Genomic DNA, 24,503 nt, shown 5'->3' on the forward strand with positions numbered 1-24,503 from the left:
GAAACAATGAGCTATCCTATTGCACTCTATCCTACACCATTTCTGCTATATAAGTTTCTCATCTTCCATCGGTCGAAGAGCAGTTTCACAATGGTTGGGTGTCTGATTGAAGGAGCTATATTGGGGGTTGTCTTTCAACAGACATATACATGAGGTATGTGTTTATCTAAGTTTTTAGAGGTTCTCCTCATAAGGAATTGAAAGAAATCATGAAGAAATTGTTGCCCGCTATTCAAGAGATATGTGACGTGGGTTTGGAAGTGCCATCGAATTTCTCATACAAAAATTTCAATTTTGTCTAACCAAAAAAAATAAGAATATGTTTTCTCCTTTTCTATTTAAAAATAACAAATCTAGAATACCTATTCCTATTCTCCAAGCCAAGCGGACTGTAAGTTTGAATATTTTCTTTACACGAATAGCCATTCAATACAATTAATTGAAACGAATGATTTTCATGGAAGATCTAGACCTATCTTCATGAGTACCGGTCGAATTTAGCAGAATAGACTTGTTACGCACACAGTACATGATTATCACAGCCATAGAACCGGGCGGATTCACCATCACAGAAAAACTCAATCATTTAATTCAGTTGCAAGCATTTGTGTGAAGATGGCGGGGCTCGTTGGCAGGAGCACGCTCTTCTCCTCGAAAGCAGCCATTATCTCTTCCACCAACAAATTCCACTCAGTACGAAGACATTTTGCTGTCGCCCAAACGCAGGGTCGGCGAAAACTGCTCCTCTACAGCAAAAAGGGTTGCTGCCTCTGTGACGGACTCAAGGAGAAATTGCATTCCGCATTTCTCATGGGTGGTCCTGATTCACTAGCCGATGTGCAACTAGAGGTAATTTTCCTTATATTGTACGTAATTAATTCAAAATTCCACTAGAAAAACGTTTGTTAATTAGTTCAATTAAACTGCATTTGCAGGTGAGGGACATTACTACTAACCCCGACTGGGAGAAGGCCTACCAATACGAAATTCCTGTGTTGGCTCGACTCCTTGCCGATGGCTCCGAGGTAAAGTGTATAGAAATACATACCCTGATTCAGTTTTTCCTTCTCTTCCTGAAAATTACAGAAATCAATTCTTATTTTTCTAAATAGCAGACGTCCAATTCACGTTTTATTGCTCTAGTTTAGTACGAGCCCTTTTTTGCCAGTACTCAATTTGGTCTAATTCGCAGGAAACCCTACCCAGAATGTCACCTCGTCTTACTGCCGATCAAGTTCAGAAAAAACTGGCATCTTTACTATCATGATATGCTGTTCACAATTTGTTTTTTGGATTTCTAATTCTTAATGGCGTTTGTAATTTACTTCCACATTACATTAAATGTGTTGCGGGCTTATAATTTAAAAATTTTGAAGCATGGATTTTCGGGGGCTAATTTTAATTTTTACCAGTTCTCTGTTTATCCAAAGATAAAAAAGGCTAATTTTCTAAATTTGCCCAAACAAAGAGCTGGTGGCCGGTTTCTATTGAGTTTGTTCAAGTCGAGTTTAATGGTAGATTCCCTGTTTTTATGGATATCTTTGTGTAACTCTTTTATATATTTTACGTAATGTACATCAAATTTTCGATAACTATATTTTTTACAAATAGTCGAGGCGTTTATATAAGTATTTAACTGTAAGAAAATAAAAGATGACCCCTTATGTCCCTACAACAATCTAGATCTAATTGAACTGTTCAAACAATGATAACAGTGAATCTAATCGAGTGTAAAGATCTGGGTAACTGATGCAATTGAGGACCAATAAGTTGCTTAACTGTTTTCCGCATGATGTCAATTTGACTTTGTTGATTTTCTGATACACTACTATAAATTATTAGGATAGAAATTCAGTTCAGCAGAACTGCATAGAATGTCGCTGCTGTCTACAGGTCTACGTGGTTTAGTCCTGGACCATGTTGCATTTGTGTGGATTAGTCCATATGATGGAGCCTGGTCTTGCTGATATAGTCCCCAAAATTTATTTTCTTGTGCTTCTGATCTGGTTTGGAATGAGTTTATGCTTAGAAGCTTAGTGGGGCTTGCTTGCAGTGACGATGAGGGATCTTTAGCTTATCTTGTTGGCAGTCAAGCCCTTAGAGATGAACATTTTGCTGCAGTATTGCCAAACAAGTGAGGCACATGCAAAGTTTGATGAACAACTGTGGTAATATGCAGCTTTGAATGCGTGATTTGATTTGATGCTACCTGATTTCTAATGATCTAAGAATGTTTATAAACAAATGTTCATAGTTGCTCAATACTCAACCTAGCGGGATAATGGCTAGTTTCCAATAGGGTTGTCTTTGAAATTTTAATGAGGTGGAATTGGTTGTGCCGTGTGGCTTAGTTGATCTGTTGGGTTTGACACATGCCTTAGTCTAGGGTGTTTGGCAATTGAGGGATGGGAATTCTAGGTTCTCTAGGCTCACTTGCGATTCTATAAATCTACTGAGGAAAAATACTCCCAGTGACATGTCAAGCACATGTTGAGTGAAGATTTCTCAACAAATTGCAAGTAGAGTTAGGTCAATCAGCAAGACTTGCTGAAACTCTTCTACACTTAGTTTCCACTAAACTTAGGAGGGTATTCCTTTGGATCTGATCGGAGAATTAAAAGAGACAAAAAAAATGCATTAAACGAAGGCTAAACCTGCCTGTGCAAAACTAATCCAAATTTTGTTGCTATCTATCTTTTGTGCTTGCTATTATACAGTCTGAGGCCCATTACAACAAACTTTGAATCGAATAATTATTATTATGATTTATCAGATTTGATTAATAATATTTGCCACAAATTCATGATTGTGCATCCTCATACTGACTAACAGAACAATGGCTAGTTGCCAATAGGGTTGGCTTTCGAATGCAGGAATTGAAATTTTAATGAGGTGGACTAGATTCTACCATGTGGCTTAGTCGATATATTGGGGCATGGCCTACTCTAGGGTGTTAAAAATTGAAGAATGGGGATTGCGGTGGTCTAGGCTCACTTGCATTTCTCTACAAATTTACTGTGAAAAATACACCCAGGGACATGTCAAGCATGTGTTGACTGAAGATTATCAACAAATCACAAGTGGATCTAGGATAATCAGAAAGACTTCCTGCAACTCTTTGTCTCTTTAGGCTTTGCTAAACATAGGAGGGTATTTCTTTGGATCTCATAGGAGAATTAAAGAGATACAGAAAAAGCATTAAACAAAAGCTAAACTTTGGCAGCACAAAACTAATCCAAATTTTGTTGCTATCTATCTTCTATGCTAGCCTTTGTAACTGTACAACCAGAGATATATTGCAACAAATGTTGAATCAATGATTAAAATCATCAGATTTCATTAACAATTGTAGACATAAATTCATCATTTTGGTACCCCACACTAGTCAGTATCGGGCAACAAAGAATCATAATTTATTAGAATAATTTTCTGTAGTCTTGAAGGGTAATTATTTTCTGCTATGAGGAGTGACTTACCTACTAGCAACATTTCTCTGAGTTCTCAGCAAGGAGTTGTGCACATACAAAAGTTGTACAAAACTGAATAATGAATACATAATTGAGAACACAATACAAAAATTGTTTAACAATTGTTGTAGAAATGAATTATTTACAACATTAAATATAGGCAGTAGTCTTCCACAATCCATTGAATTGTATGCTGTTACTTCTGGAGACAATTGTATATTCTTTTTTGCATTGACGTTATGGATCAGACTCAGTGATCCATCACCAGGATTACTGAGTGTGGTCTTCCGGAGATGATTGTCTAACCTAGTGTGATCTTTTGGATATGATTATGGTTTCTCTTTTGCATCAACGTATCGGATCACACTCAGTGATCCATCATCAGGATTACTGAGTGTTGGATGGATCATTGAGTGTGATCCGACATTTTGATGCAAAATATAACACACAATCATCTCTAGAAGTAGCAACATACAATATTGTATGAAATGATTCTTTAATTTAACTAGATGAGAAACTGAACTAATGATAATATAGAAGACATTCATCCTTTGAGCAAAATTCAAGAAATAATTTGATATATCACTCACATGCACACACATACACAAATTGTGCATTCACATTGCTCAAAACTGAATAATGAAGACATGATTGAGAACAAATTAATTGGATGAGAAATCAAACTAATGATAATATAGAAGTACACGAACATTCATCCTTTGACCAAAATTCAAGAAATAATTTGATAAATGTAAGGTGGTATACAGTAAGTAATTCAAGTGGACAACTCAAGCCACCTTTAAATATATCACCCACTCCTACATTATAGTGATACAGTTTAGCTTATTGGAAATAAAAATCTTCCTTTAATAAAGTCATTACATATATTTACAAAAACTAGGCATTGAGACTCATTAATCCTGGGCAGCTCCTTATTCATAATACTTCTTTGTAATGAATAACTTGCACAATGGAAGAGATAATATGAAATATTCTATAAATACTTGATAATAACTGAGAGTAATGGGCCACTTCGAGGGGGCAACCTCCAAATATCTCCAATGAGAACACACTTCACAACATGATGTGGAGATAAGACTCACAACCTCCTATATATACCTAATTATGCTTAGGCTGAATAGACACAACCCTACATAACACCTAGGCCGACCTACCTACCTAAATAATAATATAATAATGATAACATGACTTAATTAAGGATTAAGATAGCCACAAGTTGACTATTCATAACCCTATATACACCAATATTAAGGGCGTAGCATGCCCCCTTTCTTCAAAGAAGCATTGTCCTCAATGCTAACCAAGTGTGGATTCTTTTGAATGAACTCCTCATCCTCCCACGTGGCCTCTTCAACTAGTAAATTCTTCCATTGAATGAGATACTAGGTAGGGTTCTATTCCTCAGCTTCTTCGTCCGTGTTTGAAGAATGCAATCTAGTTCCAAAAATTTTCTTCCTTCTTCATCAAGCTTTGGTAGTACTGTTTGAGTAGTAATAGTCTGCCCAATTACCTTCTTCAAATAAGAAACATGAAAAACTGGGTGTATCTTTGTTGTTTGTGGCAACTCTAGCTTGTAGGCAACACTACCAATCTTTTGCATGATTTGGTATGGTCCATAATATCTTGGAGACAACTTATTATTCTTTTTCTGTTGCTTCATTGAGATTTGTTTATAAGGCTGCAATCTCAAGAAGACCCAATCCACAACTTCAAAATTTCTTTCACTACAATGTTGGTCTGCCTGTTGTTTTATTCAATTTTGTGCCCTAGATAAATTCTCCTTGAGTCCTAAAAGTACTTTTTGTTGATGAAGCAAGTGGTCCTCTACTGCCTGAACTCTTGGCGACAATTTTAATGATGATGTGATGGAAGGAAGATGAGATCCATAAAGTGCCAAAAATGGAGACATATTTGATGAGCTATGAAAAGAAGTATTATACCACCATTTTGCAAGAGGTAGCCAATCTACCCATTGAGACTGTTTCTCTGAAGTGAAACAACATAGATATCCTTCCAAACATTTATTAACAACCTTAGTTTTGCCATCTGATTGAGGATGGTATGAAGAACTATGAGCCAATTGAGTACCCAAACATGAGAATAAATCTTTCCAAAAGTGACTAGTAAAGAAAGGATCACAATCACGATCACTAACAAGAACCTTAGGTGTACCATGTAGCTTTTGGATATTCCCCAAAAAAAAATTTGCCACTGTACTTGCTGTAAAAGGATGTGATAATGCAATGAAATGTGCATATTTAATGAGGTGATCAACTACGACCATGATGACATTATGACCTTTAGATTTGGGAAGCCTTTTGATGAAGTCCATGGATATCTCTTCCCAATGTTGGCTAGGAATAGATAAAGGCTGCAAGAAACTTGGTGTCTTAATTGTCTCCCCCTTATTTCTTTGACAAACCAAACATTCAACCACAAATTTTTGAACACCACCTTTTAGCCCTTCCCAAAAAAAATCTTGCTTGATCTGGTGATGTCTTCAAAAATCCTAAATGACCACCAACTAGAGACTCATGTAGCTCTGTGAGAATCTTGTGTTTAAGAGTGGAATTCTTGTAGAGATACAAGCACTCTTTATACCAAAGAATATCCCCTTTTAAACAAAACTTATTTGAATACTAGGGTTACTTTTTACTTGTTGCAACATCATTTTGTCACTCTGCTTTGGCTTCTACCACCCAATTTGCTTGTAATATTGAAAGGGCACACGATAAGGCTTCATCTTTTTCATCCTTCCTGGAAAGTGCACTGGCCATAATATTTTCCTTGCCTTTCTTATATACAATCTCAGAGTCATATCCCAACATCTTAGTGACCCATTTTTGTTGCTCTTCCAAAGATAGTCTTTGTTCCAAAAAATATTTTGGGCAATCATGATCTATCTTAACCTTGAAGTGTCAACCCATTAAATAAGGCCTCCATTGTTTAACTGCGTGAAGGATTGCTAGCATTTCCTTCTCATAAATAGGTTTGAGTTTATTTTTACCTTTTAATTGATGACTCTCAAAAGAAAATGGTCAACCCTCTTGCATGAGAACTACTCCTAGCCCATTTCTAGAAGCATCACGTTCCACAATGAATTCCTTGGTGAAGTTCGGAGTGGCAAGCACTGGAGTTGTACACAGCCTTCTTCAATTGCTCAAATGCTACATTAGCAGATTCATTCCAATGAAAAGAATCCTTTTTCAATAGAGTGGTGAGGGGTGCTACTATATTACCATAATTCTTCACAAATCTTCTATAGTACCCTGTCAATCCCAAGAAACCCCTCAACTTCTTAATGGTTTTTGGAATAGGCCATTCCATGATAGCCTTAATTTTGTTAGGGTCCACTTTTACTCCTCCATGCGAAACTATGTGTCCCAAATACTCTACCTCCTTAAGACCAAAAACATACTTGGATGGCTTAGCATAGAGTTAGATCTTCGAGTAATTGTAATGCTTGATCTACATGCTGCAAATGGTCTTCCCAAGTCTTGCTATAAAGCAATATATCATCAAAAAATACTAACACGAACTTTCTCAAGAACTTTTTAAAAATGGAGTTCATCAAACTTTGAAATGTAGATGGTGCATTAGTAAGACCGAATGGCATCACCAAAAATTCATAACGACCCTCATGAGTTCGAAATAAATTGTCTTACAAATATCTTCCTTCTTAATCCGAATTTGGTGATAACCTAATCTAAGATCTAACTTGGTAAAATACAAAGCTCCATTTAAGTCATCTAGCAAATCATCAGTGACTGGAATAGGAAACTTATCTTTGATGGTGTACTTGTTGAGCACTCTATAATCTGGACACATGCGCCAAATTTCATCCTTCTTACGCACCATCGCCACAGGTGAGGAGTAAGCACTTTGGCTATGCCTGATAATTCTTGCCTCTAACATTTCCTCAACAATTTTTTCTATCTCATTTTTTTGCGTGTGGGTACTTATAAGGCCTGATGTTTGGCGGCTGGCTTCTTGGAACTAGTTGTATGGCATGGTCATGATCCCTCTTAGGAGGAAGTCCTTTAGGCATATCTCCAAGAATCACTGAGTGACGATTAATTATTGCTTGTAAATCTAGATGAGTAAGAGCATTAGATTGAGAGACTTCTAATGAACATAGCTGAGCTACAAATCCATCCGCTCCTTTCTTACGAAAATTTTGCATTTGATGAGAGCTTACCATCTGTGGGGATTTTGCCTTCAACCCCCTTAGCTCCACTACCTTTCCTTTTGATTGAAATCTCATGAATAGTTCTTGGAAGTTCATCTCAATTGTTCCCAATGTAGTAAGCCATTGTATTCTCAAAACAATATTTGTTGCACCCGTGGATATCACATACATTGGGGTATCAAGTTGATAATCTCCCATGGATAATTTGATGCTATGACACTTCCTTGAACAACTAATTGTACCCCTATTTGCAATCAAAACCTGAAACTCTGGGGCTAGATATATAAAACAATTTAGAAGAGTTGCCAACTTTTTGTTGATGAAATTATGAGTACTACCTGAGTTGATCAACACTGTTACTCTATGATTCTTTAAGAAACCCACTAACTTGAGAGTTTGTGGTGTAATGAAACCTGAAAGTGCATGACAAGAAATGATTGGTTGAGAATCATGTGATTCCTCACCTGACTCCCTATCCTCCTCTAATATGGGTTCATCCTCTTCTTCCTCACTTGGACCTTCAATAAAGAACAATTTCTTTTCACTACATTTATGTCCTCGACTGTATTTGCTATCACAATTGAAACACAACCCTTTGGCTCTTTTCTCCTCAATTTGTTGTGGAGTCAACCTAGTAGGTTGAGGAAGAGAAAGTGTTGAAAATCCTTTTTTTGTTGTCACATTAGCCCCTTGCTTTCTAGGAATCAAGAACTTCTCCTCTACCTTGCATGCCAATATAAAAGACTCATTTATTGAGCTAGGACCAAACATGCGTACCTCATGTTGAATGTGATCCTTGAGACCACTCATGAATAAATCATTCAAGTTCTCCTCTGTGATTTTATCCACTCTTAAGGATAGATCTTTGAATTTTGGAATATAATCCTTAACTGATCCTGTTTGTTGAAGCTTATTAGCAAGTTGGCTAAAGAAGTTGTCTGTCACACTATTTCTATATTGTGTGTGGAGTTCTTTTGTAAAAATTGACCATGATACAATGAGACCCTTTTTCCTCCGATGAGTACAAAGCCAAAGATACCAAATGAATTGATCTAGTTCTAGATATAAGGAAGCCATTGTGCCGTTTTGTCCATATGGGGTTTGATGTACTTCAAAAAAATTCTCCATTTGGTTTATCCATGTTAGAGGATCCTTGCCATCAAATTTGCGCATATCCACCTTTGGAAAAAAATTCCTAGATCTCGTAGGAGTATTAAAATTTGTGTCATTATTAGTCGACTTGAAGGTTTCACCATGATTGCTTGAGAACTCCTTCCTTGGTTCATTCATATAGGTACTTAGCATGCTTTGTATATCTGATATATCGCCTTGTAGGTCACACATATCCCTCTTAACCTCTTCCTTGAACTTACTTATTTCCTCATTGGGATTACTATCCTTTGTTGTTTCCCAATCCTTATTAGAGAATTTCCCCGGTATGGTAGCATTCTTTTTGCCTCTTGTTGGAGGCCCCTTTATGATGGAAACCAATATTTTCGAAACAAATCACATAAATGAAATGTAAATTCTCTGATTTTTAAAATTTTTTTACTATAACTTATTAGGGCCAAGATACCTTTACTCAGAAAAAATCCAAAAAATTAGCAAATTTTGCTGCCTTGAAAGTGAATTTTCACTAATTTTGCAATAACTTGCTTATTTTTGCTTCAATTTCTCCAAACTTTGAAATGTAGGCTCCTCTACTATGTATTCAAAAACCCAATACAAGTTATACTCCAATTCAGCAGGATGTGAGATATGTAGATCCGATTAAATTGTGTAGAAATAGTAATTCTACAATAATTTGCTCAAATTTGCTCCAATTTTTCTGAAATTTGGACTATAGCGTCTTTAATATGGTCTTCAAAAACCCTTTAAAAATCTTTAAAAAATTCACTGAAATCTGAACATTATGCTCTTTCCAAAATTGCCTCCATTTTTGAGAAAAAAGCTTGCCTCTATGGTGCCAAGAGCATGCTTTAATACCACTTGTAATGAAATAATTTGCACAATGGAAGAGATAATATGAAATATTCTATAAATACTTGATAAAAAGTAAGAGTTATAGGCTTCTTCAAGGGGGCAACCTCCAAATAACTTCAATGAGAACACACTTCACAATATGATGTTGAAATAAGACTCACAACCTCTTATATATACCTAATTATACTTAGGCTGAATAGACACAACCCTACATAACGCCTAGGCCCACCTACCTAAATAATAATATAATAATGATAACATGACTTAATTAAGGATTGAGATAGCCACAAGTTGACTATTCATAACCCTATATACACCAATATTAAGGGCGTAGCATTCTTCAAAACCTTGAGTACATAAACTTGAAGCAGAAAATAAAACAAATCAAAATACCAAAATGGTAGATGTGCTATAGCCTGCTCGTTTTTTTAATCTAGGCTTCATTCTTGCCCATTCCACAACCATGAAAACTTTCTGTGTGTTGTATAACACAGGCACAAAAGCTTTGGTTAGTGACCAAAAAATTGGCTAGAATTAACTGTTACATCCTTCTAGAAGCTCTGGCCTGATAACAGAGGGATGTCTAGGATATTAGGGACAACTTGGCAGGGGTTTCTCTTTGGAGGAGTTACTTGGAGACATTCCCCATGTGGAGTAGGTTTCCCTAAAACTCTCTAAAAAATTTATAAAATTAAACCAGGATTGGGAAAGGATGTTTTATCCCCTTCTCCTTCACTCGATATCAGCTCCCCACTTAGAAATGATAGATAACAGGTGGGGACATTTGTGAACACTTCTTATTGGGAATAGAGTGAAGATTAACTACATTAAAAAAGGCAAAATAAATTCTTTAATTTGAACCAAAACATGCTTTACAGTATAGACATTCTTGCTGTAAATTCATTTCAAACATTGAACAAGAAATTGAAAACATCAAGTAGAGAGAAATTTCATAATGATACATAGACAATTCGTTATGTCAAGAAAAGTAAATTTACATGTGGGAAATTAGTTCTTCACAAGGTTGCATGGGTACGTGGGTACGGGAACGGGAACGGGTACGGGAGCGGGTACGGGTACGCATATTTTTCAAAATAGAGGACGGGGGTACGTGTGTAAGCCTAACTTTTTCTATATAATTAATATTTTATAGAAAATATAAAAATCAAAATATCTGTCATGAGTCATGACATTGAGCATTCAAAACAAGAAATTTGAAAATATAAGCCATAAGTCAAATATATATATATATGCTATTGCTGAATGTTTAAAGTATTTTTCATAATTGGGGACGGAGGTACTTGGGTATGTCAAACTTACTTAAAAATTACACTTTTATATTTATAAAAAATCTGATTTTATGAGTCATGACAATGGTTTTTCAAAACAAGAACAGTGATAAAGTTTGCAAATGTAATGTACTGTTTTCAGTTTCAGATTTGCTATATGTTTGAAATAATAATACATGATAAATACTTAGATGCATAACAAAGAAGGCAGACTTTAAACATGAACAAGAAGATCCTAAACCATATGACAATGACATATTGCAAATGATAAACTTTTAACTTGAACAGTGATAAAGTTTATTGTTAATGAGTATCAAAGTTTCAAACTGATTTGGTATTGAATTAAGTTTGATAAACAACAAGCTAATACAAAAACCAAAAACCAAAAAAAAAAAATCAGAATCTTAATCAAGGTCCTTAGCTATGATGCTCTCCACCAAGTACCCGGTACGTGGGATACGTGTACCCGGTACTTGGGTACGTGGGTACGAGTACCAGGGGTGTGGGTACGAGTACCCATGCAACCTTGGTTCTTCATTGTAGAGAATACATAAAAGTCCAAAGCTAATCCAAGCATATAGGAACTCAGAAATTGGGACCCCAAGGCTACATAAGATAGGCTTGCCCTAAAAACACTAGCATACCTCTGAAGTATTCATCTCAGCTAAGAGGCTTCCAATTGACTACCTTTATAGGAAAATGCATGCATATTTCCTTGTGTAAGTAGCCAATTAGAATAAAGCTGAAAATTGTAATAACCCTCAACAGGTGATAGCTTAATTGGACGCCAATTTTTCTTCACAAGATTAGTGGTTTGACATTTTGTCAAACACTTTGCATGAAACTCTATCTTGCTGTCCTCTATTTTCAGATTACTTCTGCTTGCTTGTAATGGTTCAAATTTAGATTAGATGCTTGCAAATGGTTATTAGATGTCCAAACAAAGAAGGTGAAGTACAAATGCAATCTTTTTTGAACATTCAAATACATACATATGATTTCAGCATGTGAAATGTGCATCTACAGCAAGTAGACATTTCCTACAAACAGTTTGCATGCAATCTAATGACTGAAACACATGACTACAACTTGGCCTTTTAACAAACAATTGTTGTGCAACCTTATAACTCCTTATTTCAATACCAAACTGTTTACAATGGACCACAAATAATAATGTCAATATGAAACTATTGATTCACAATTATAGACTTGCAAATTATTACTACAACTCTCATGAAATTTGCAATTAAATGAAGAACCTATAGGTGACTGTTGTAGGTGTCAAATTGCAGCAGATTTCTATGTATACCACACCCAACTCTATACAAATCACAGCTCCAAAAGAATCGCTGCCGGTAATGAAAAGAGTAACACTGTTGTAGTTGAAAGGCAGCTAGTTAATTTGGGACGTTGCCAAATATGCAGCGTGGCGTCCAGTTCTGGAAGTAATAAATGCCCAACAACAGCTCACAATGCCAAGGTAAAGCCCATGCTGAAATCTCAGATGCTAAACATCCCAAATCAGTAATGATAAACTTCAGAATTCAAATGCAAACAAATAATAGCTTCAGCAGTAGCAAAGTCTTCCTGACCATAGTAATCACAGAATTGGAAGACACAAACAAATCCTCTTCTCAGCCATAGTAGCAACAGTATGAGAAGACACCAAAATCTCAATCCAAATCCATTATACTTCAGCAAAGGATTTAATTCACCAAACTTAGTCAAAACCGTCACCAAGTTATAATAAAAAGGCAATAGACAATTGGATGGTCTATTTGCTTCATGAAGCCACCTTTTATAATGCATTTGTTTTCACCAACACACCATTAATTAGAAGCTTTCATTAAATTCTTTTATTAAATAAATAATCTTTTTTAGCACATGGCTTCATGAAGACGCTTTTCACTTAAGAGGCTTTAACTTTTAAATATAACAACTCCTTGCACTTTTATATTTAATACTTGACTTAGGCTTATAATTAATTAATAAAAGGCCCCTTCCAATGACAACTCAACCCTCAACTTAAGTGATATTATAAAGTTAAATTATAACTTTATAATAAGCTATTTAATGATTTAATAATAATTTGGCCACTAAAATAATAATAACTTCCAAAATACTTATCCTTTAAATATGTCATCTAAAATAGGAGTCACTCCTATTATTTCCCTATGTGACCAAATGCACTTTCCAAAAATAGAAAACGTTGTTGGAAGCATGAATGCTGATGACATTCCTATGGGGGAGTATTATATAAACTTTATTTTGATGATATGTTATATTCATGACTGTGTTTGTTATTTATGTCAACATAACAGTTTTCTGTGGTATCTGATAGAAGAACAGCAGTAAAGATCAAGTTGGTGCCTACAGATCATTGAGTATTTTCACTAAGCGAGGTTAAAGGGAGATACTACTAAGTGTCTAGTGTATGCAGCTAATCTCGGGAGCAAAAGATATCGAGTCTAGAAGAAGTTATGCAAGTTTTGGTGAAGACTGTTTTGAGATAGAGTTTACAGAAGCATGTTCTAGTAAACTTGTTATATCTCTTAGCAGAATTGTTATTCTGAGAAGCAAGGCTAAAGGCGTGTAGAAGACATCTTGGAGATGACGTGGCTAAGTCGCTCGTCATAATATTAAACGAACAGAAAGTTATTCAAGTTACAAGGGTATAGATTAATGTTATCGCTAAATATAACATGTTCTTAATGAGGTCCTATAATAATCAATTGAGAAGGTGTAATTGTTTTATGGATTCGGTATAAAGGAAGGACATTTTCCTTTGTTATGTGTGAATGTATGAACGATTCAAAAAGCACAAAGAGCGGAACAAAAGAGAAACAAGTTGATATGCGAGGATAAGTAGAGCCAAGCGAAGTTGGTGAAAACTTCATTGTTGAGGTTTTATTTTGAGATGCGAAGTTTGGTATTTGGATCCGAGGTTTGTGACCTGGTCTACAAGGTCTGACAGTGATTGGTCTGGTTGACAGGACAGAGGAAATAGGTTAAAGCATAGTAGGAACAAATATTCTACAAGGAATAGTTGAGAGATCAATTGGACAATGAAGGTCAATGGTCTTGCCCCAGAAGCTGTTTGGATAGTGGGTCCTTCTAGCTTCTACAACTCCTAATAGGGTTGAAATCTCCTAACAGGGATTCAAAGTCTCATAACAAGGACTTTTATGTATTGAATGTGTTTATAGACTCCTAACAAGGTTTGTCCTCTAGCAAGGAATATATATATATCTTTGTGGGCATCATTCCCACTGGGACTTTCCCTCTAATCAAGGATTTCCCTAGTTAACAAATCTGGTGTAATTGTGTATGTGCATCTTGTTATGGTTGTTTACTTTGATTGGATGGTTAAGATTAATTAAGGTTAATAAATGTTTTAATTGGATAACTGATTCACCCTCCCCCCCCCTCTCTCAGTTATCTTGGTGGACTATTATTTCTAACAATTGGTATCATAGCATCAGGTCCTTGAAGATAAAGTTTAACAGTTTTGGGAGATCAGTGGCAAGTTATTTAAGAAAAGATAGTCCTGAGTCTGATGGAGAAAATTTCGACACTCAGAAGATGGAGCTTCTTGGTAAGAAATCAAAATCGTGTATAGATTTGAGCACTGAGTTTCTGGATAGAGGCACAAGTAAAGATAGATTGAGATCCAAAGAAGACATAAAGATCAAGGAAGGTATTGATCTCCTCATGAAAAGAGAGCCAAATGGTATGAAAGTTTTTTCTTGTTGGACATGTAATGAATTTGGTCATTTTTCATCTACATGCCCTAAGAGAGTAAGAAAAACTAGAAAGAGTTCACTTTCTGATGATGATGAAGAATTTAAAGCTAGTATGGAAAGATTCTTGAATGATTGTGATAATGAACTTGAATTGGTTAAGGAAAAGGAAGTAATATAAGAGATAGCTTTGGTAACTATTATTGATGATGATGAAGAAGAGGATAATTCTGGAATTGATAGACAGAATGATGAAGTATTCTTTGATACTAATAATGATTTGCAGAATGAAGGTGAGCAAAGACAGGAGCAAAGTTCAAAACCTAGAACTAAGCTAAGAGTTGAGATAACAACTCCTACTTCTGGTAAGAATATGACAAAGAATCATCCACCAGAGCATATCATCGGCAGAAGAGATAAAGGTGTGATGACAAGAAGCAGAATCAATGAAGAATTGTATCTGATAGCTCAAGTAGAACTAGAGAATGCAGATGAGGCATGTAAAGATGACTATTGGAAGCAAGCTATAAATGAAGAATTGGATCAGATAGTGAAGAATGAGACATGGGAATTGGTCCCTAGACCAATAGACAAGAATGTGATAGGAACAAAATGGGTATTCAGGAACAAGATGAATGAACAAGGTGAAGTTGTAAGGAACAAAGCAAGATTGGTATGTAAAGGTTACTCACAATAAGAAGGAATAGACTATGATGAGACCTATGCTCCTGTGGCAAGAATTGAAGCAGTAAGGTTATTCTTAGCCTATATAGCACATAAAAAAATCAAAGTGTATTAGATGGATGTCAAGTCAACATTTCTGAAAGGAGAACTCGAAGAAGAGGTATATACATAACAGCCTAAAGGTTTTCCTTTAACAGATGACAAGGACATGGTATGCAGATTGAAGAAAGCATTGTATGACTTAAAACAAGCACCCAGAACTTGATATGCAAGGTTGGACAAGCATTTGATAAAACTTGGATTTAGCAAAGGTATGAGAGACAGTAATCTATACTGGAAAGAAATATATGATGGATTGATGATTTTGGTAATATTTGTTGATGATATCATATTTGGAGGAGATGATGATGAAAGTGACAAGTTTGCAGAAGAAATGAAGAAGGAATTTGAAATGAGTATGATAGGAGAGATGAAATACTTCCTAGGATTACAGATTGTGTAGGATAAAGAAGGAATCTTTATTTCTCAGACTAAGTATTTGAAATATTTATTGAAAAGGTTTGGTTTGGAAACATGTAAACCAATTGAAACACCTATGATAACTGGACACGAGTTTTCTACAAAAGATGAGACACCTACTGTTGAGTAGAAGAAGTACAGATCTATGATTGGAGGATTGCAATATCTAACTCACACAAGGCTGGATATAGCAAATGCAGTTGGAATTGTTGCAAGATTTCAAGTTGATCCCAGAGAAGCACATTATGTAGCTGTTAAAAGGATATTTAGATATCTGAAGGGAACACCTGAGTTCGGATTATGGTATGACAGATCTAATGATTTCACTTTATATGCTTATACTGATGCTGATTGAGCAGGCAATATGGATGACAGAAGAGCGCCAATAGTGGAGCATTATTTCTTGGAGGAAGATTGGTTTCTTGGCTAAGCAAAAGTGGGATTGTATCTCACAGAGTACAGCAGAGGCAGAATATGTTGCAACAACAAACAATTATAATCAAATTGTTTGGATGAAGTAGATGCTAAAGGATATAAGGATAGAATTCAGTGAACTTGTTGTCGTACATTGTGATAACACAAGCACAGTGAATATGCCTAAGAATCTAGTGTTGCATTCTAAGACTAAGCACATTTCTATCAAATATCACATGTTGAGAGAGAAAGTTGCAGAAAAGGAATTCAGATTGGAGTATGTAAGAACCAAAGAGCAAATTGCAGATATTTTCACCAAGCCTCTTCCCAGAGAGACTTTTGAGTATTTGCAAGGTATGCTACGAGTTATGCCCCTACCTACATTAGAATAAATGATGCAAGAGTGTGTCAGTCCAATGATACAGAACACTATTGTTTGTCCAGACTGAATGCTGATGCTTCCTGTATGGGGAGTATCTGTGATAGGACAGAGTCATCTAGGACTCTTGATAAATGTTGTTTTGAACAGTGTCTTTGGACACTTGAGCAGGTCAGAGACAGTTGTTGCAGTGATGGATGGTTGGTGAAACCTTTGATATTGATGTCAATGGGGGAGAGATTACAACATGAAAAACATTTTGATATAGAGAACATTGAGGTATATCAATGGGGGAGAATAATTGATGAAGAGAATTTGAAAAGAAAGGATAACAGTCTTTAACAGTTGGTATTCTTGGAACTAGAGGTTTTTAATCTATATTGCCATCAATGCCAAAGGGGGAGATTGTTGGAAGCATGAATGCTGATGATATTCCTATGGGGGAGTATTATAGAAATGTTATTTTGATAATATGTTACATTCATGACTGTGTTTGTCATTGATGTCAACATTGGAGTTTTATGCGGTATTTGACAAAAGAGCAACAGTAAAGATGAAGTTGATACGGACAGATTGTTGAGTATTTTCACAAGGGAGGTTAAAGGGAGATACTACTAAGTATCTAGTATATGTAGCTAACCTCGGGAGCAAAAGATATGAAGTCTGGAAGAAGTTATGCAAGTTTTGGTGAAGACTGTTTTGAGATAGAGTTTACAAAAGCATGTTCTGGTAAATTTGTTATATCTCTTAGCAGAGTTGTTATTCTAAGAAGCAAGGTTAAAGGCATGTAGAAGATATGTTGGAGATGATGTGGCTAAGCTCGCTCATCATTTGGTATAAAGGAAGGACATTTTCCTTTGTTATGTATGAATGTATGAACGATTGCAAGAAGCACGAAGAGTGGAATAGAAAAGAAACAAGTTGATATGCGAGGATAAGTAGAGCATAGCGGAGTTGGAGATAACCTCGTTGCCAAGGTTTTATTTTGAGATCCGAGGTTTGGGATTTGGATCCAAGGTTTATGACCTGGTCTACAATGTGTGACAGTGATTGGTCCGGTTGTCAGGACAGAGGAAAGAGGTTACAGCGCAGTAGGAACAATTATTCTGCAAGGAATAGTTGAGAGATCAATTGGACAGTGAAGTTTAGTGGTCTTGCCCCAGAAGTTGTTTGGATAGTGGGTCCTTCTGCCTTCTACAACTCCTAACAGAGTTGGAATCTCCTAATAGGGACTCTGATGTACTGAATGTGTTTATAGACTCCTAACAGGGTCCATCCTCTAACAAGGAATATATATATATATATATATATATATATATATATATATCTTTGTGGGCATCATTCCCATCGGGGCTTTCCCTTTGATCAAGGGTTTCGCTAGTTAACAAATCTGGTGTAATTGTGTATGTGCATCTTGTTATGGTTGTTGTTTACTTTGATTGGATGGTTAAGATTAATTAAGGTTGATAAATGTTTTAATTGGATAATTGATTCACTGACCCCTGTCAATTATCTTGGTGGACTATTATTTCTAACATGGGTCACTCTCAATCATCATCCGACTTGCCATAAATAGCAGGTGCATGAAACTAAGCCCAAACAAAGTCCAATTTGAGTCAAACGAAGGCCAAAATGGAACATACTGAATCATGAAGAAGACAAAACCCTCTCATAGCCAAGCCTCTGCCTCAGAAAACCCTCTATCCACAATAATTAGCCTATGAAGATCACAATAATAAGCTAATCCCTCAAACTTTGATGGTGGCAAAAATAAGGACATTACAATCCGCCCTCCTCAAGATTGCTTGTCCTCAAGCAATCATCAAAACCAAGGGTTCGTTTGGTTCTTGGAAGATGACAGGAATTGGCTTTTTCAAAACTTGGATTTGAAAATTTGTGCGTTTGTTTCAAAATTTGCAAAATGGAATTAGTATACGGGACTTCCAATTTTGCCTCAAAACTAGGTTTTCCAACTTCCTAAAAAAAGTAGGAATTGAAAATCAAAACCTGGTTTTGTTTTTTAAGGAGTGTAAAAACAATAGATTGGAGTACTTTTTGAAATTTACCTTCAACTTCAAGCTTACGCATAAAAATGTGTCTTCACACACATCTTCCGAGTGAAACAAACAGTTTCAGTAAAATCCCAAAAATCACAATGAAGATTTAAAAAACCTTGATTTGGCTAAACCAAGGTTTGTAGAGATCCAGGTTTTTTAAATTCCACGAACCAAACGGACCCTAAAGGCATATATCAATCCACCCAGATCCCAAGGAAAAGAACTTGTGATGTCGTTGGCATCATATGCAAACTTTTGTGATAATAATTTTATCCATAAAGCTATCCTGAGTATACTGTCACCATACCAACGATGGCGTCTCAACCAATCTACAGTGCTAAACTTGTCTCCACTTGGATCCCCATAGAGACATAACTCACATTCATCCATAACAAAGAGAAGTGGATATCCAATATCACATGCTAGATTAAAAGTCCCTGTAGACCCTACCAAATTGACATTAGTATGAAGCCTATTTGTGCGATAGGAACTAGTACTCCCAAAAGTATCTGTGTCATAACGTTGATATCTATCCACTGCAAATCCATCGTGGATATGTTGACTCTAGAAGTAGCATGTTACTAACTTGCAACTACCAACTCTATTAACTGCAGATGGTGCAAACCCATCCCATAGAGGATGGTATGGAAATCAAGCCAACCCACACTTGCATGAAATCAAATCCTCCTCTACCTGTGGGTCAAAAGTAAAATGATGAGCACTCAACACTGTGTAATGTTAGTGAAATGCCCCAATCTCTGTTAATGGCCAATTGGTACCAAATTGGGAATCAAGAGACGACACCAATCTTTGACTCCGAGCTACTGGTCGGGCAAGATCTTGGTCAATCCTCTCAACAAACCCAACTATGAAATCCTTGTGGGGAAGCATGGTAGACAAGTTCTCTACAATCTTTCCCACCAATCATCGTATAGCATGAGAGCCCCGAATCAGAGTACCCTCAGACACCCTGTACGAATCCTTCCACAAATCTGTACTCAAGTAAATACTCCATGAATGACTCAGTGCAGTAGAAATTATATGAGGAAGTATCAACTTGATCCCTCGCGATCCACAACCGATCCCTCTGAAAATGCAGCATTGCCAACTGCCCAATGCTACTAGTTGGATGAAATGAAGAAATAGATTTGTTTTTTACAGAAGGAAGCAAATCACCACGAGAGCTTGTCTCCGTTGATGCTCTCACCTCCTCTATACATACTACACCCCTATCTTGGACGAATGTGTCTGTCGCACCATCATGTTCATCATCCCCAACTGTAGAAACAAACTCACCACCAACCACCACAATATGCAACTGAACTGGATCTAAGGCTAGTGTTGATTGTACCCGCTCTAACTCTACAACAACTTTATCCAAACATGACTATGACTCCTTGAGAGCCAACTGTGTACACTAAAGAGAGTCCACAGTCACCTCAAGCTCTTGGGTGAGCTTAACCACCTCCTCCTCTTTCCCTAACGATGCCTCATAATAGGTGCTACCACACTCCATAAGGAAATCCATTTCAGCAACTAACTATGAATAATTACGCTTTAAGATTCTAACAGCCTCTCAAAGTGCATGAACCTTTGCAAGGGAAAGACTACCATCATCGTGCTCAACTGACATAGGAGCATACCAACCATATGTGGCTAACATCTAACAAATCTCTATTGAAATCAACTATTCAATTGTATATTGTCATTGATGTTACACAAATGTCAAGCTTTAACTGAGTACAATTAGTGTAAGTCGATCTTAGTAGGCCACCAAAGGAGATTCTAGTATCAACCGAGCAGAAGTTAGTGTCAACCGAGTTTGGTCGGTCAGCAAAGCAGATAGTGTTAACCTAGTTGGGTCGGTCATCAAAGGAAGTTCAATATTAACCGAGTGTTCAATCCAGTGTTAGCCGACTGACAACAGATTACTTTTGTTAATTATTTGGTTAATACAAGCGAACTAAATGGATGTTTATTGATATTTTGAAAGGGTTTTCAAGTCAAATTTTCCTAGCTTATGATATATAAGAAAGGTCAAGTTGTGAGGACAGTATGTGTATCAAGTTAGATATGAAAGAGATGGATACGTGAGCGAAGGCAAGGTAGAGCAGGAAGTGTGAAAGTTAAGCTGCAAAGAAACATTTGGTCAGAAAGGATCTAAAGGTCAAGTCGGAACACTAATCTGAATCTGCAAAGTTAGTTACTTCAACAATCAGGTCACTCTCTAACAATTGTAGTAGTGAAGAAATCTCTTAATAGATTTGACTTAACAGTCATTGTGTGAATCCTCTAACAAGGTGGCATTTCTTGATTGAAGTGTCTAAAGACCTCTAACAAGGGCACTCCTAACAGGGTGATTCAAATCCTCTAACAGGGTCACACTTAATCCTGTATTTTGTAACCTTTAACAGGGTTGGCTCCTAATAGGGCTCATTTCAGAAGAGTGAAAAATTGTAACTAGTTGCATTGGTGGTTTTCCAAAATTGGGTTACCTCGTTAAATCTTGGTGTCTCATGTGTTCATGTTATTTGCTTTATGGTTTATGATTCTGCAACTAAGTTACTAAAGGTTAATAAACATTAATATATTAAAACTGTTTTGTTAACCGAGTTACAGTAAATATCTAATTCTAACCAAGCAGAGCAAGAATTTGGACTGTTAAGTAAAAGTTTGTGTTGACATCTAAGGGACTTGGATTTGTTTTTGTGGTAATTGATTCACCCCTCCCCTCTTAGTTACTCCTCTTACATTTCCAATAATCAAATCATAATGTTGAAATGCTAAAGAGATGTCACCATCACTCACCTTTAGACTCAAAACCCTCACCAAGACATAATAAAAAGGCAATAGACAATTGGTTGTTCTATTTGTTTCATGAAGCCACCTTTTATAATGCACTTGGCTTCACTAATATACCATTAATTAGAAGCTTCCATTAAATTCTTTTATTAAATAATCTTTTCTAGCACATGGCTTCATGAAGATGCATTTCAGTTGAGAAGCTTTAACTTTTAAATATAACAACTCCTTGCAGTTTTATATTTAATGCTTGGCTTAGGCTTATAATTAGTTTAATAAATGGCCCCTTCCAATGATGACCCGACCCTCAATTTAAGTGATATTATAAAGTTAAATTATAATCTTATTATAAGCCATTTAATGATTTAATAATAATTTGGTCACTAAAATAATAATAGCTCCCAAAATACTTATCCCTCAAATATGTCGTCCCAAACAAGAGTCACTTCTATTATTTCCCCATATGACCAAATGCACTTTCCAAAAATAGAAAGGGTCCCTCTCAATCATCTCTTGACTTGCCATAAATAGCAAGTGCTTGAAACTAAGCCCAAATGAAGTCCAATTTGAGTCAAACAAAGACCACACTGGAACATATTGAATTGTGAAGAAGACAAAACCCTCTCATAACCAAGCCTTTGCCTCAAAAGACCCTCTAACCGCAATAATTAGCCTATGAGGATCACAATAATAGGCTAATCCCTCAAAGTCTGATGTTGGCAAAAATGGGGACATTACAAAAATAAAAGATGATTATTATGAACTATTAAAATTTATTTTAAAACCATGCAAACCATTGATGGAACATGAAGTGGATATGCTCTTGATTTTAATGATCACGTTTGTTGCTCATTTGGACATCTAGTTGCTCAAAATTAGGATTGAGGATTGGGATGAAATTATGGATTTGATCTAAATATATAGAATTTTGATGAGACAGAAAAGTGGATAAGGTTTGATCTTAAATCAAGAGTTTATCCCATTAAAGGTAGACGGAATGCGGGGAGGTAACATCTATCATTAGCTAATCTGATCAATGAGTTAATTGATTTGATTCACTGTTTTACTTGATTTTTCTTTTATAAAAATCAAGTTAAGTTGATTGGTTGATATTGTTAACTATATTGATCAATGAGTTAACTGATTTGATTTATCATGAACTATATTAGATTAATGGATTTGTCATAAGATTTTGAATACTCAAAGTTTTGTTTTGGAAAAGGGGGGTAAAAATTTATTGAAAGAGAAAGAGCACAACAACTACTAAAAGCACTAACACACAGATGATCTAGAAAGGGCCAGAACTAATCCATCATGTCATAAAACAGTCCTATAGGGTACACTCCTGTGGTAAGACAACCTCTCCCCTAGTATTCCAGCCGGCCATCCTCTTAGAAGCCCACTTTGTCAAACATTCAACTACCGTATTCCATTCACTAGGAATATAGTTGAAGGAGACTGACTCCAAAGAGTCCTTTAAACTCAAAATTTGTCTAACTATGACTGCTAGATGCCAATCAACATCTTCCAAATTCTGCCTATTCAGTATATCCAGAAAAACTTGAGAACTTGATTTGCAACTAACATTGTTCCAGCCAAGGGCATACCCACGTTCAACAGCATAAATAACAGCTAAGGTCTCCATTAGATTATTAGTCTGCTGCCCCTTAATTAATAGAAAAAATAAAAAAATAAAAACTCCCAAACTATCTCTACCAATACCGCCAATTCCCTGGGTTTCCTTGAGAAGAGCTGTTAAGAACACCCAGGGGCAGTGGAGACCACTTATGAATCCATTGAGCCTTGTTAATGTTTTGCCCAGAAATAAAGATCCAAAATGAAGAACAATAATACACAAAGAGACACACCAATTTGTTCTAGGAAAACCCTCCAACTTGAGGGAAACCGAGCCACACCAGAAAATGTCCCGTTTATTTAAAATAATAAATGTCCAAGTAGAATGTTGTCTTTTAACTGAATACAATACTTATGACACAAAGCAATCATATATATATATATATATATATATATTTTTTTTTTTTGAATTGAGAGACTCTTCATATCATAACTGAAAAGCTCTTCATTTTCCAAATGCAAGTCTCTTCATATTTCCAAACGCATGTCACTTTGCATGTTGCATATCTCTCCATTTAGTAAAATGCCACATATTTAGGATGAGATACCTAGCACACCTTGAATGCCACATCATACTCACTTGGTTATACAGAAATATGATCATAAATCTCTTCTCTAGCAATATCAGAAGTAAAGATCTCTATCGCAACAATATCTTCACCACTCCCTCTTAGCAAGATAAATCTTTAGTATAGCAGGCACATATAGCTGCAACCAAAAATGTCAATAACGATTTCTCATCACAGATTATCTCAGCATAACACTATTCACCATAGCTACTTCTAGAGGGTGAAACATAAAAACATAAGATTAAAGTCATGGAGTCATACACGACTTTTAAGATGCCTACTCGTAGAGGGTGGATCCACCATACCTACTCGCGGAGGGTGAAACAGGGGATTTCACCTTAACTTCTCCTTCATAGAGAAGAACTTATTAACAATATGTATAAGAAAGTCTCATCAAAGTCTCCCTCTCAACAAGAGCAATACTTTCACAATAAGAGAGTTGATTCCAAGTTGACCAAATAGGGAGCTTTAGTAGTCAAACTACAACACAAGCTTCCCAAGAACTAGGCATTCTCTCTCTATCACACAAGCTCCCTCTAAATCCGATTTGTGCAGTTGAATAGTCTCCCTTTGAATATCATTTCTTCCTCTTCAAAGAAACTAATCATAATAACAACTTGTATATGATCTTCCTCTTTAATAAAGATATGTACCATCAATTTAGGCTCATGACTGCAAGCAGCATTCCTAGGTTCATTTCTACAGCCTCCATGACTTTGCATGTAATCTCTCATCATGTCATTGCTTCTCAATCT

The 24,503-nt window shown here is 36.1% G+C and overlaps 1 protein-coding gene across 4 annotated transcripts in view; it reads left to right on the forward strand.

The window, feature by feature from the left end:
• The first annotated feature begins 371 nt into the window (after positions 1 to 371).
• Positions 372 to 24,503, forward strand: part of LOC149532382 (Thioredoxin superfamily protein) — a 47,086-nt gene continuing 22,954 nt past the window's right edge. For 3 of the 4 annotated variants that reach the window (XM_089807840.1, XM_089807842.1, XM_089807841.1), the window contains exons 1-2: positions 372 to 849; positions 936 to 1,025. In XM_089807840.1, the coding sequence (XP_089663966.1) occupies positions 616 to 849; positions 936 to 1,025 (324 nt within the window). In that variant the 5' untranslated portion in view covers positions 372 to 615. Of the gene's footprint in view, positions 850 to 935; positions 1,026 to 1,192; positions 1,537 to 24,503 lie in introns of those variants that run through there. The other variant, XM_089807839.1, reaches the window with a different exon arrangement.

Source organism: Cupressus sempervirens, chromosome 10 (assembly GCF_028749045.1).
Source record: "Cupressus sempervirens isolate cs-2001-9-10 chromosome 10, ASM2874904v1, whole genome shotgun sequence".
NCBI classification, from domain to species: Eukaryota; Viridiplantae; Streptophyta; class Pinopsida; order Cupressales; family Cupressaceae; genus Cupressus; species Cupressus sempervirens.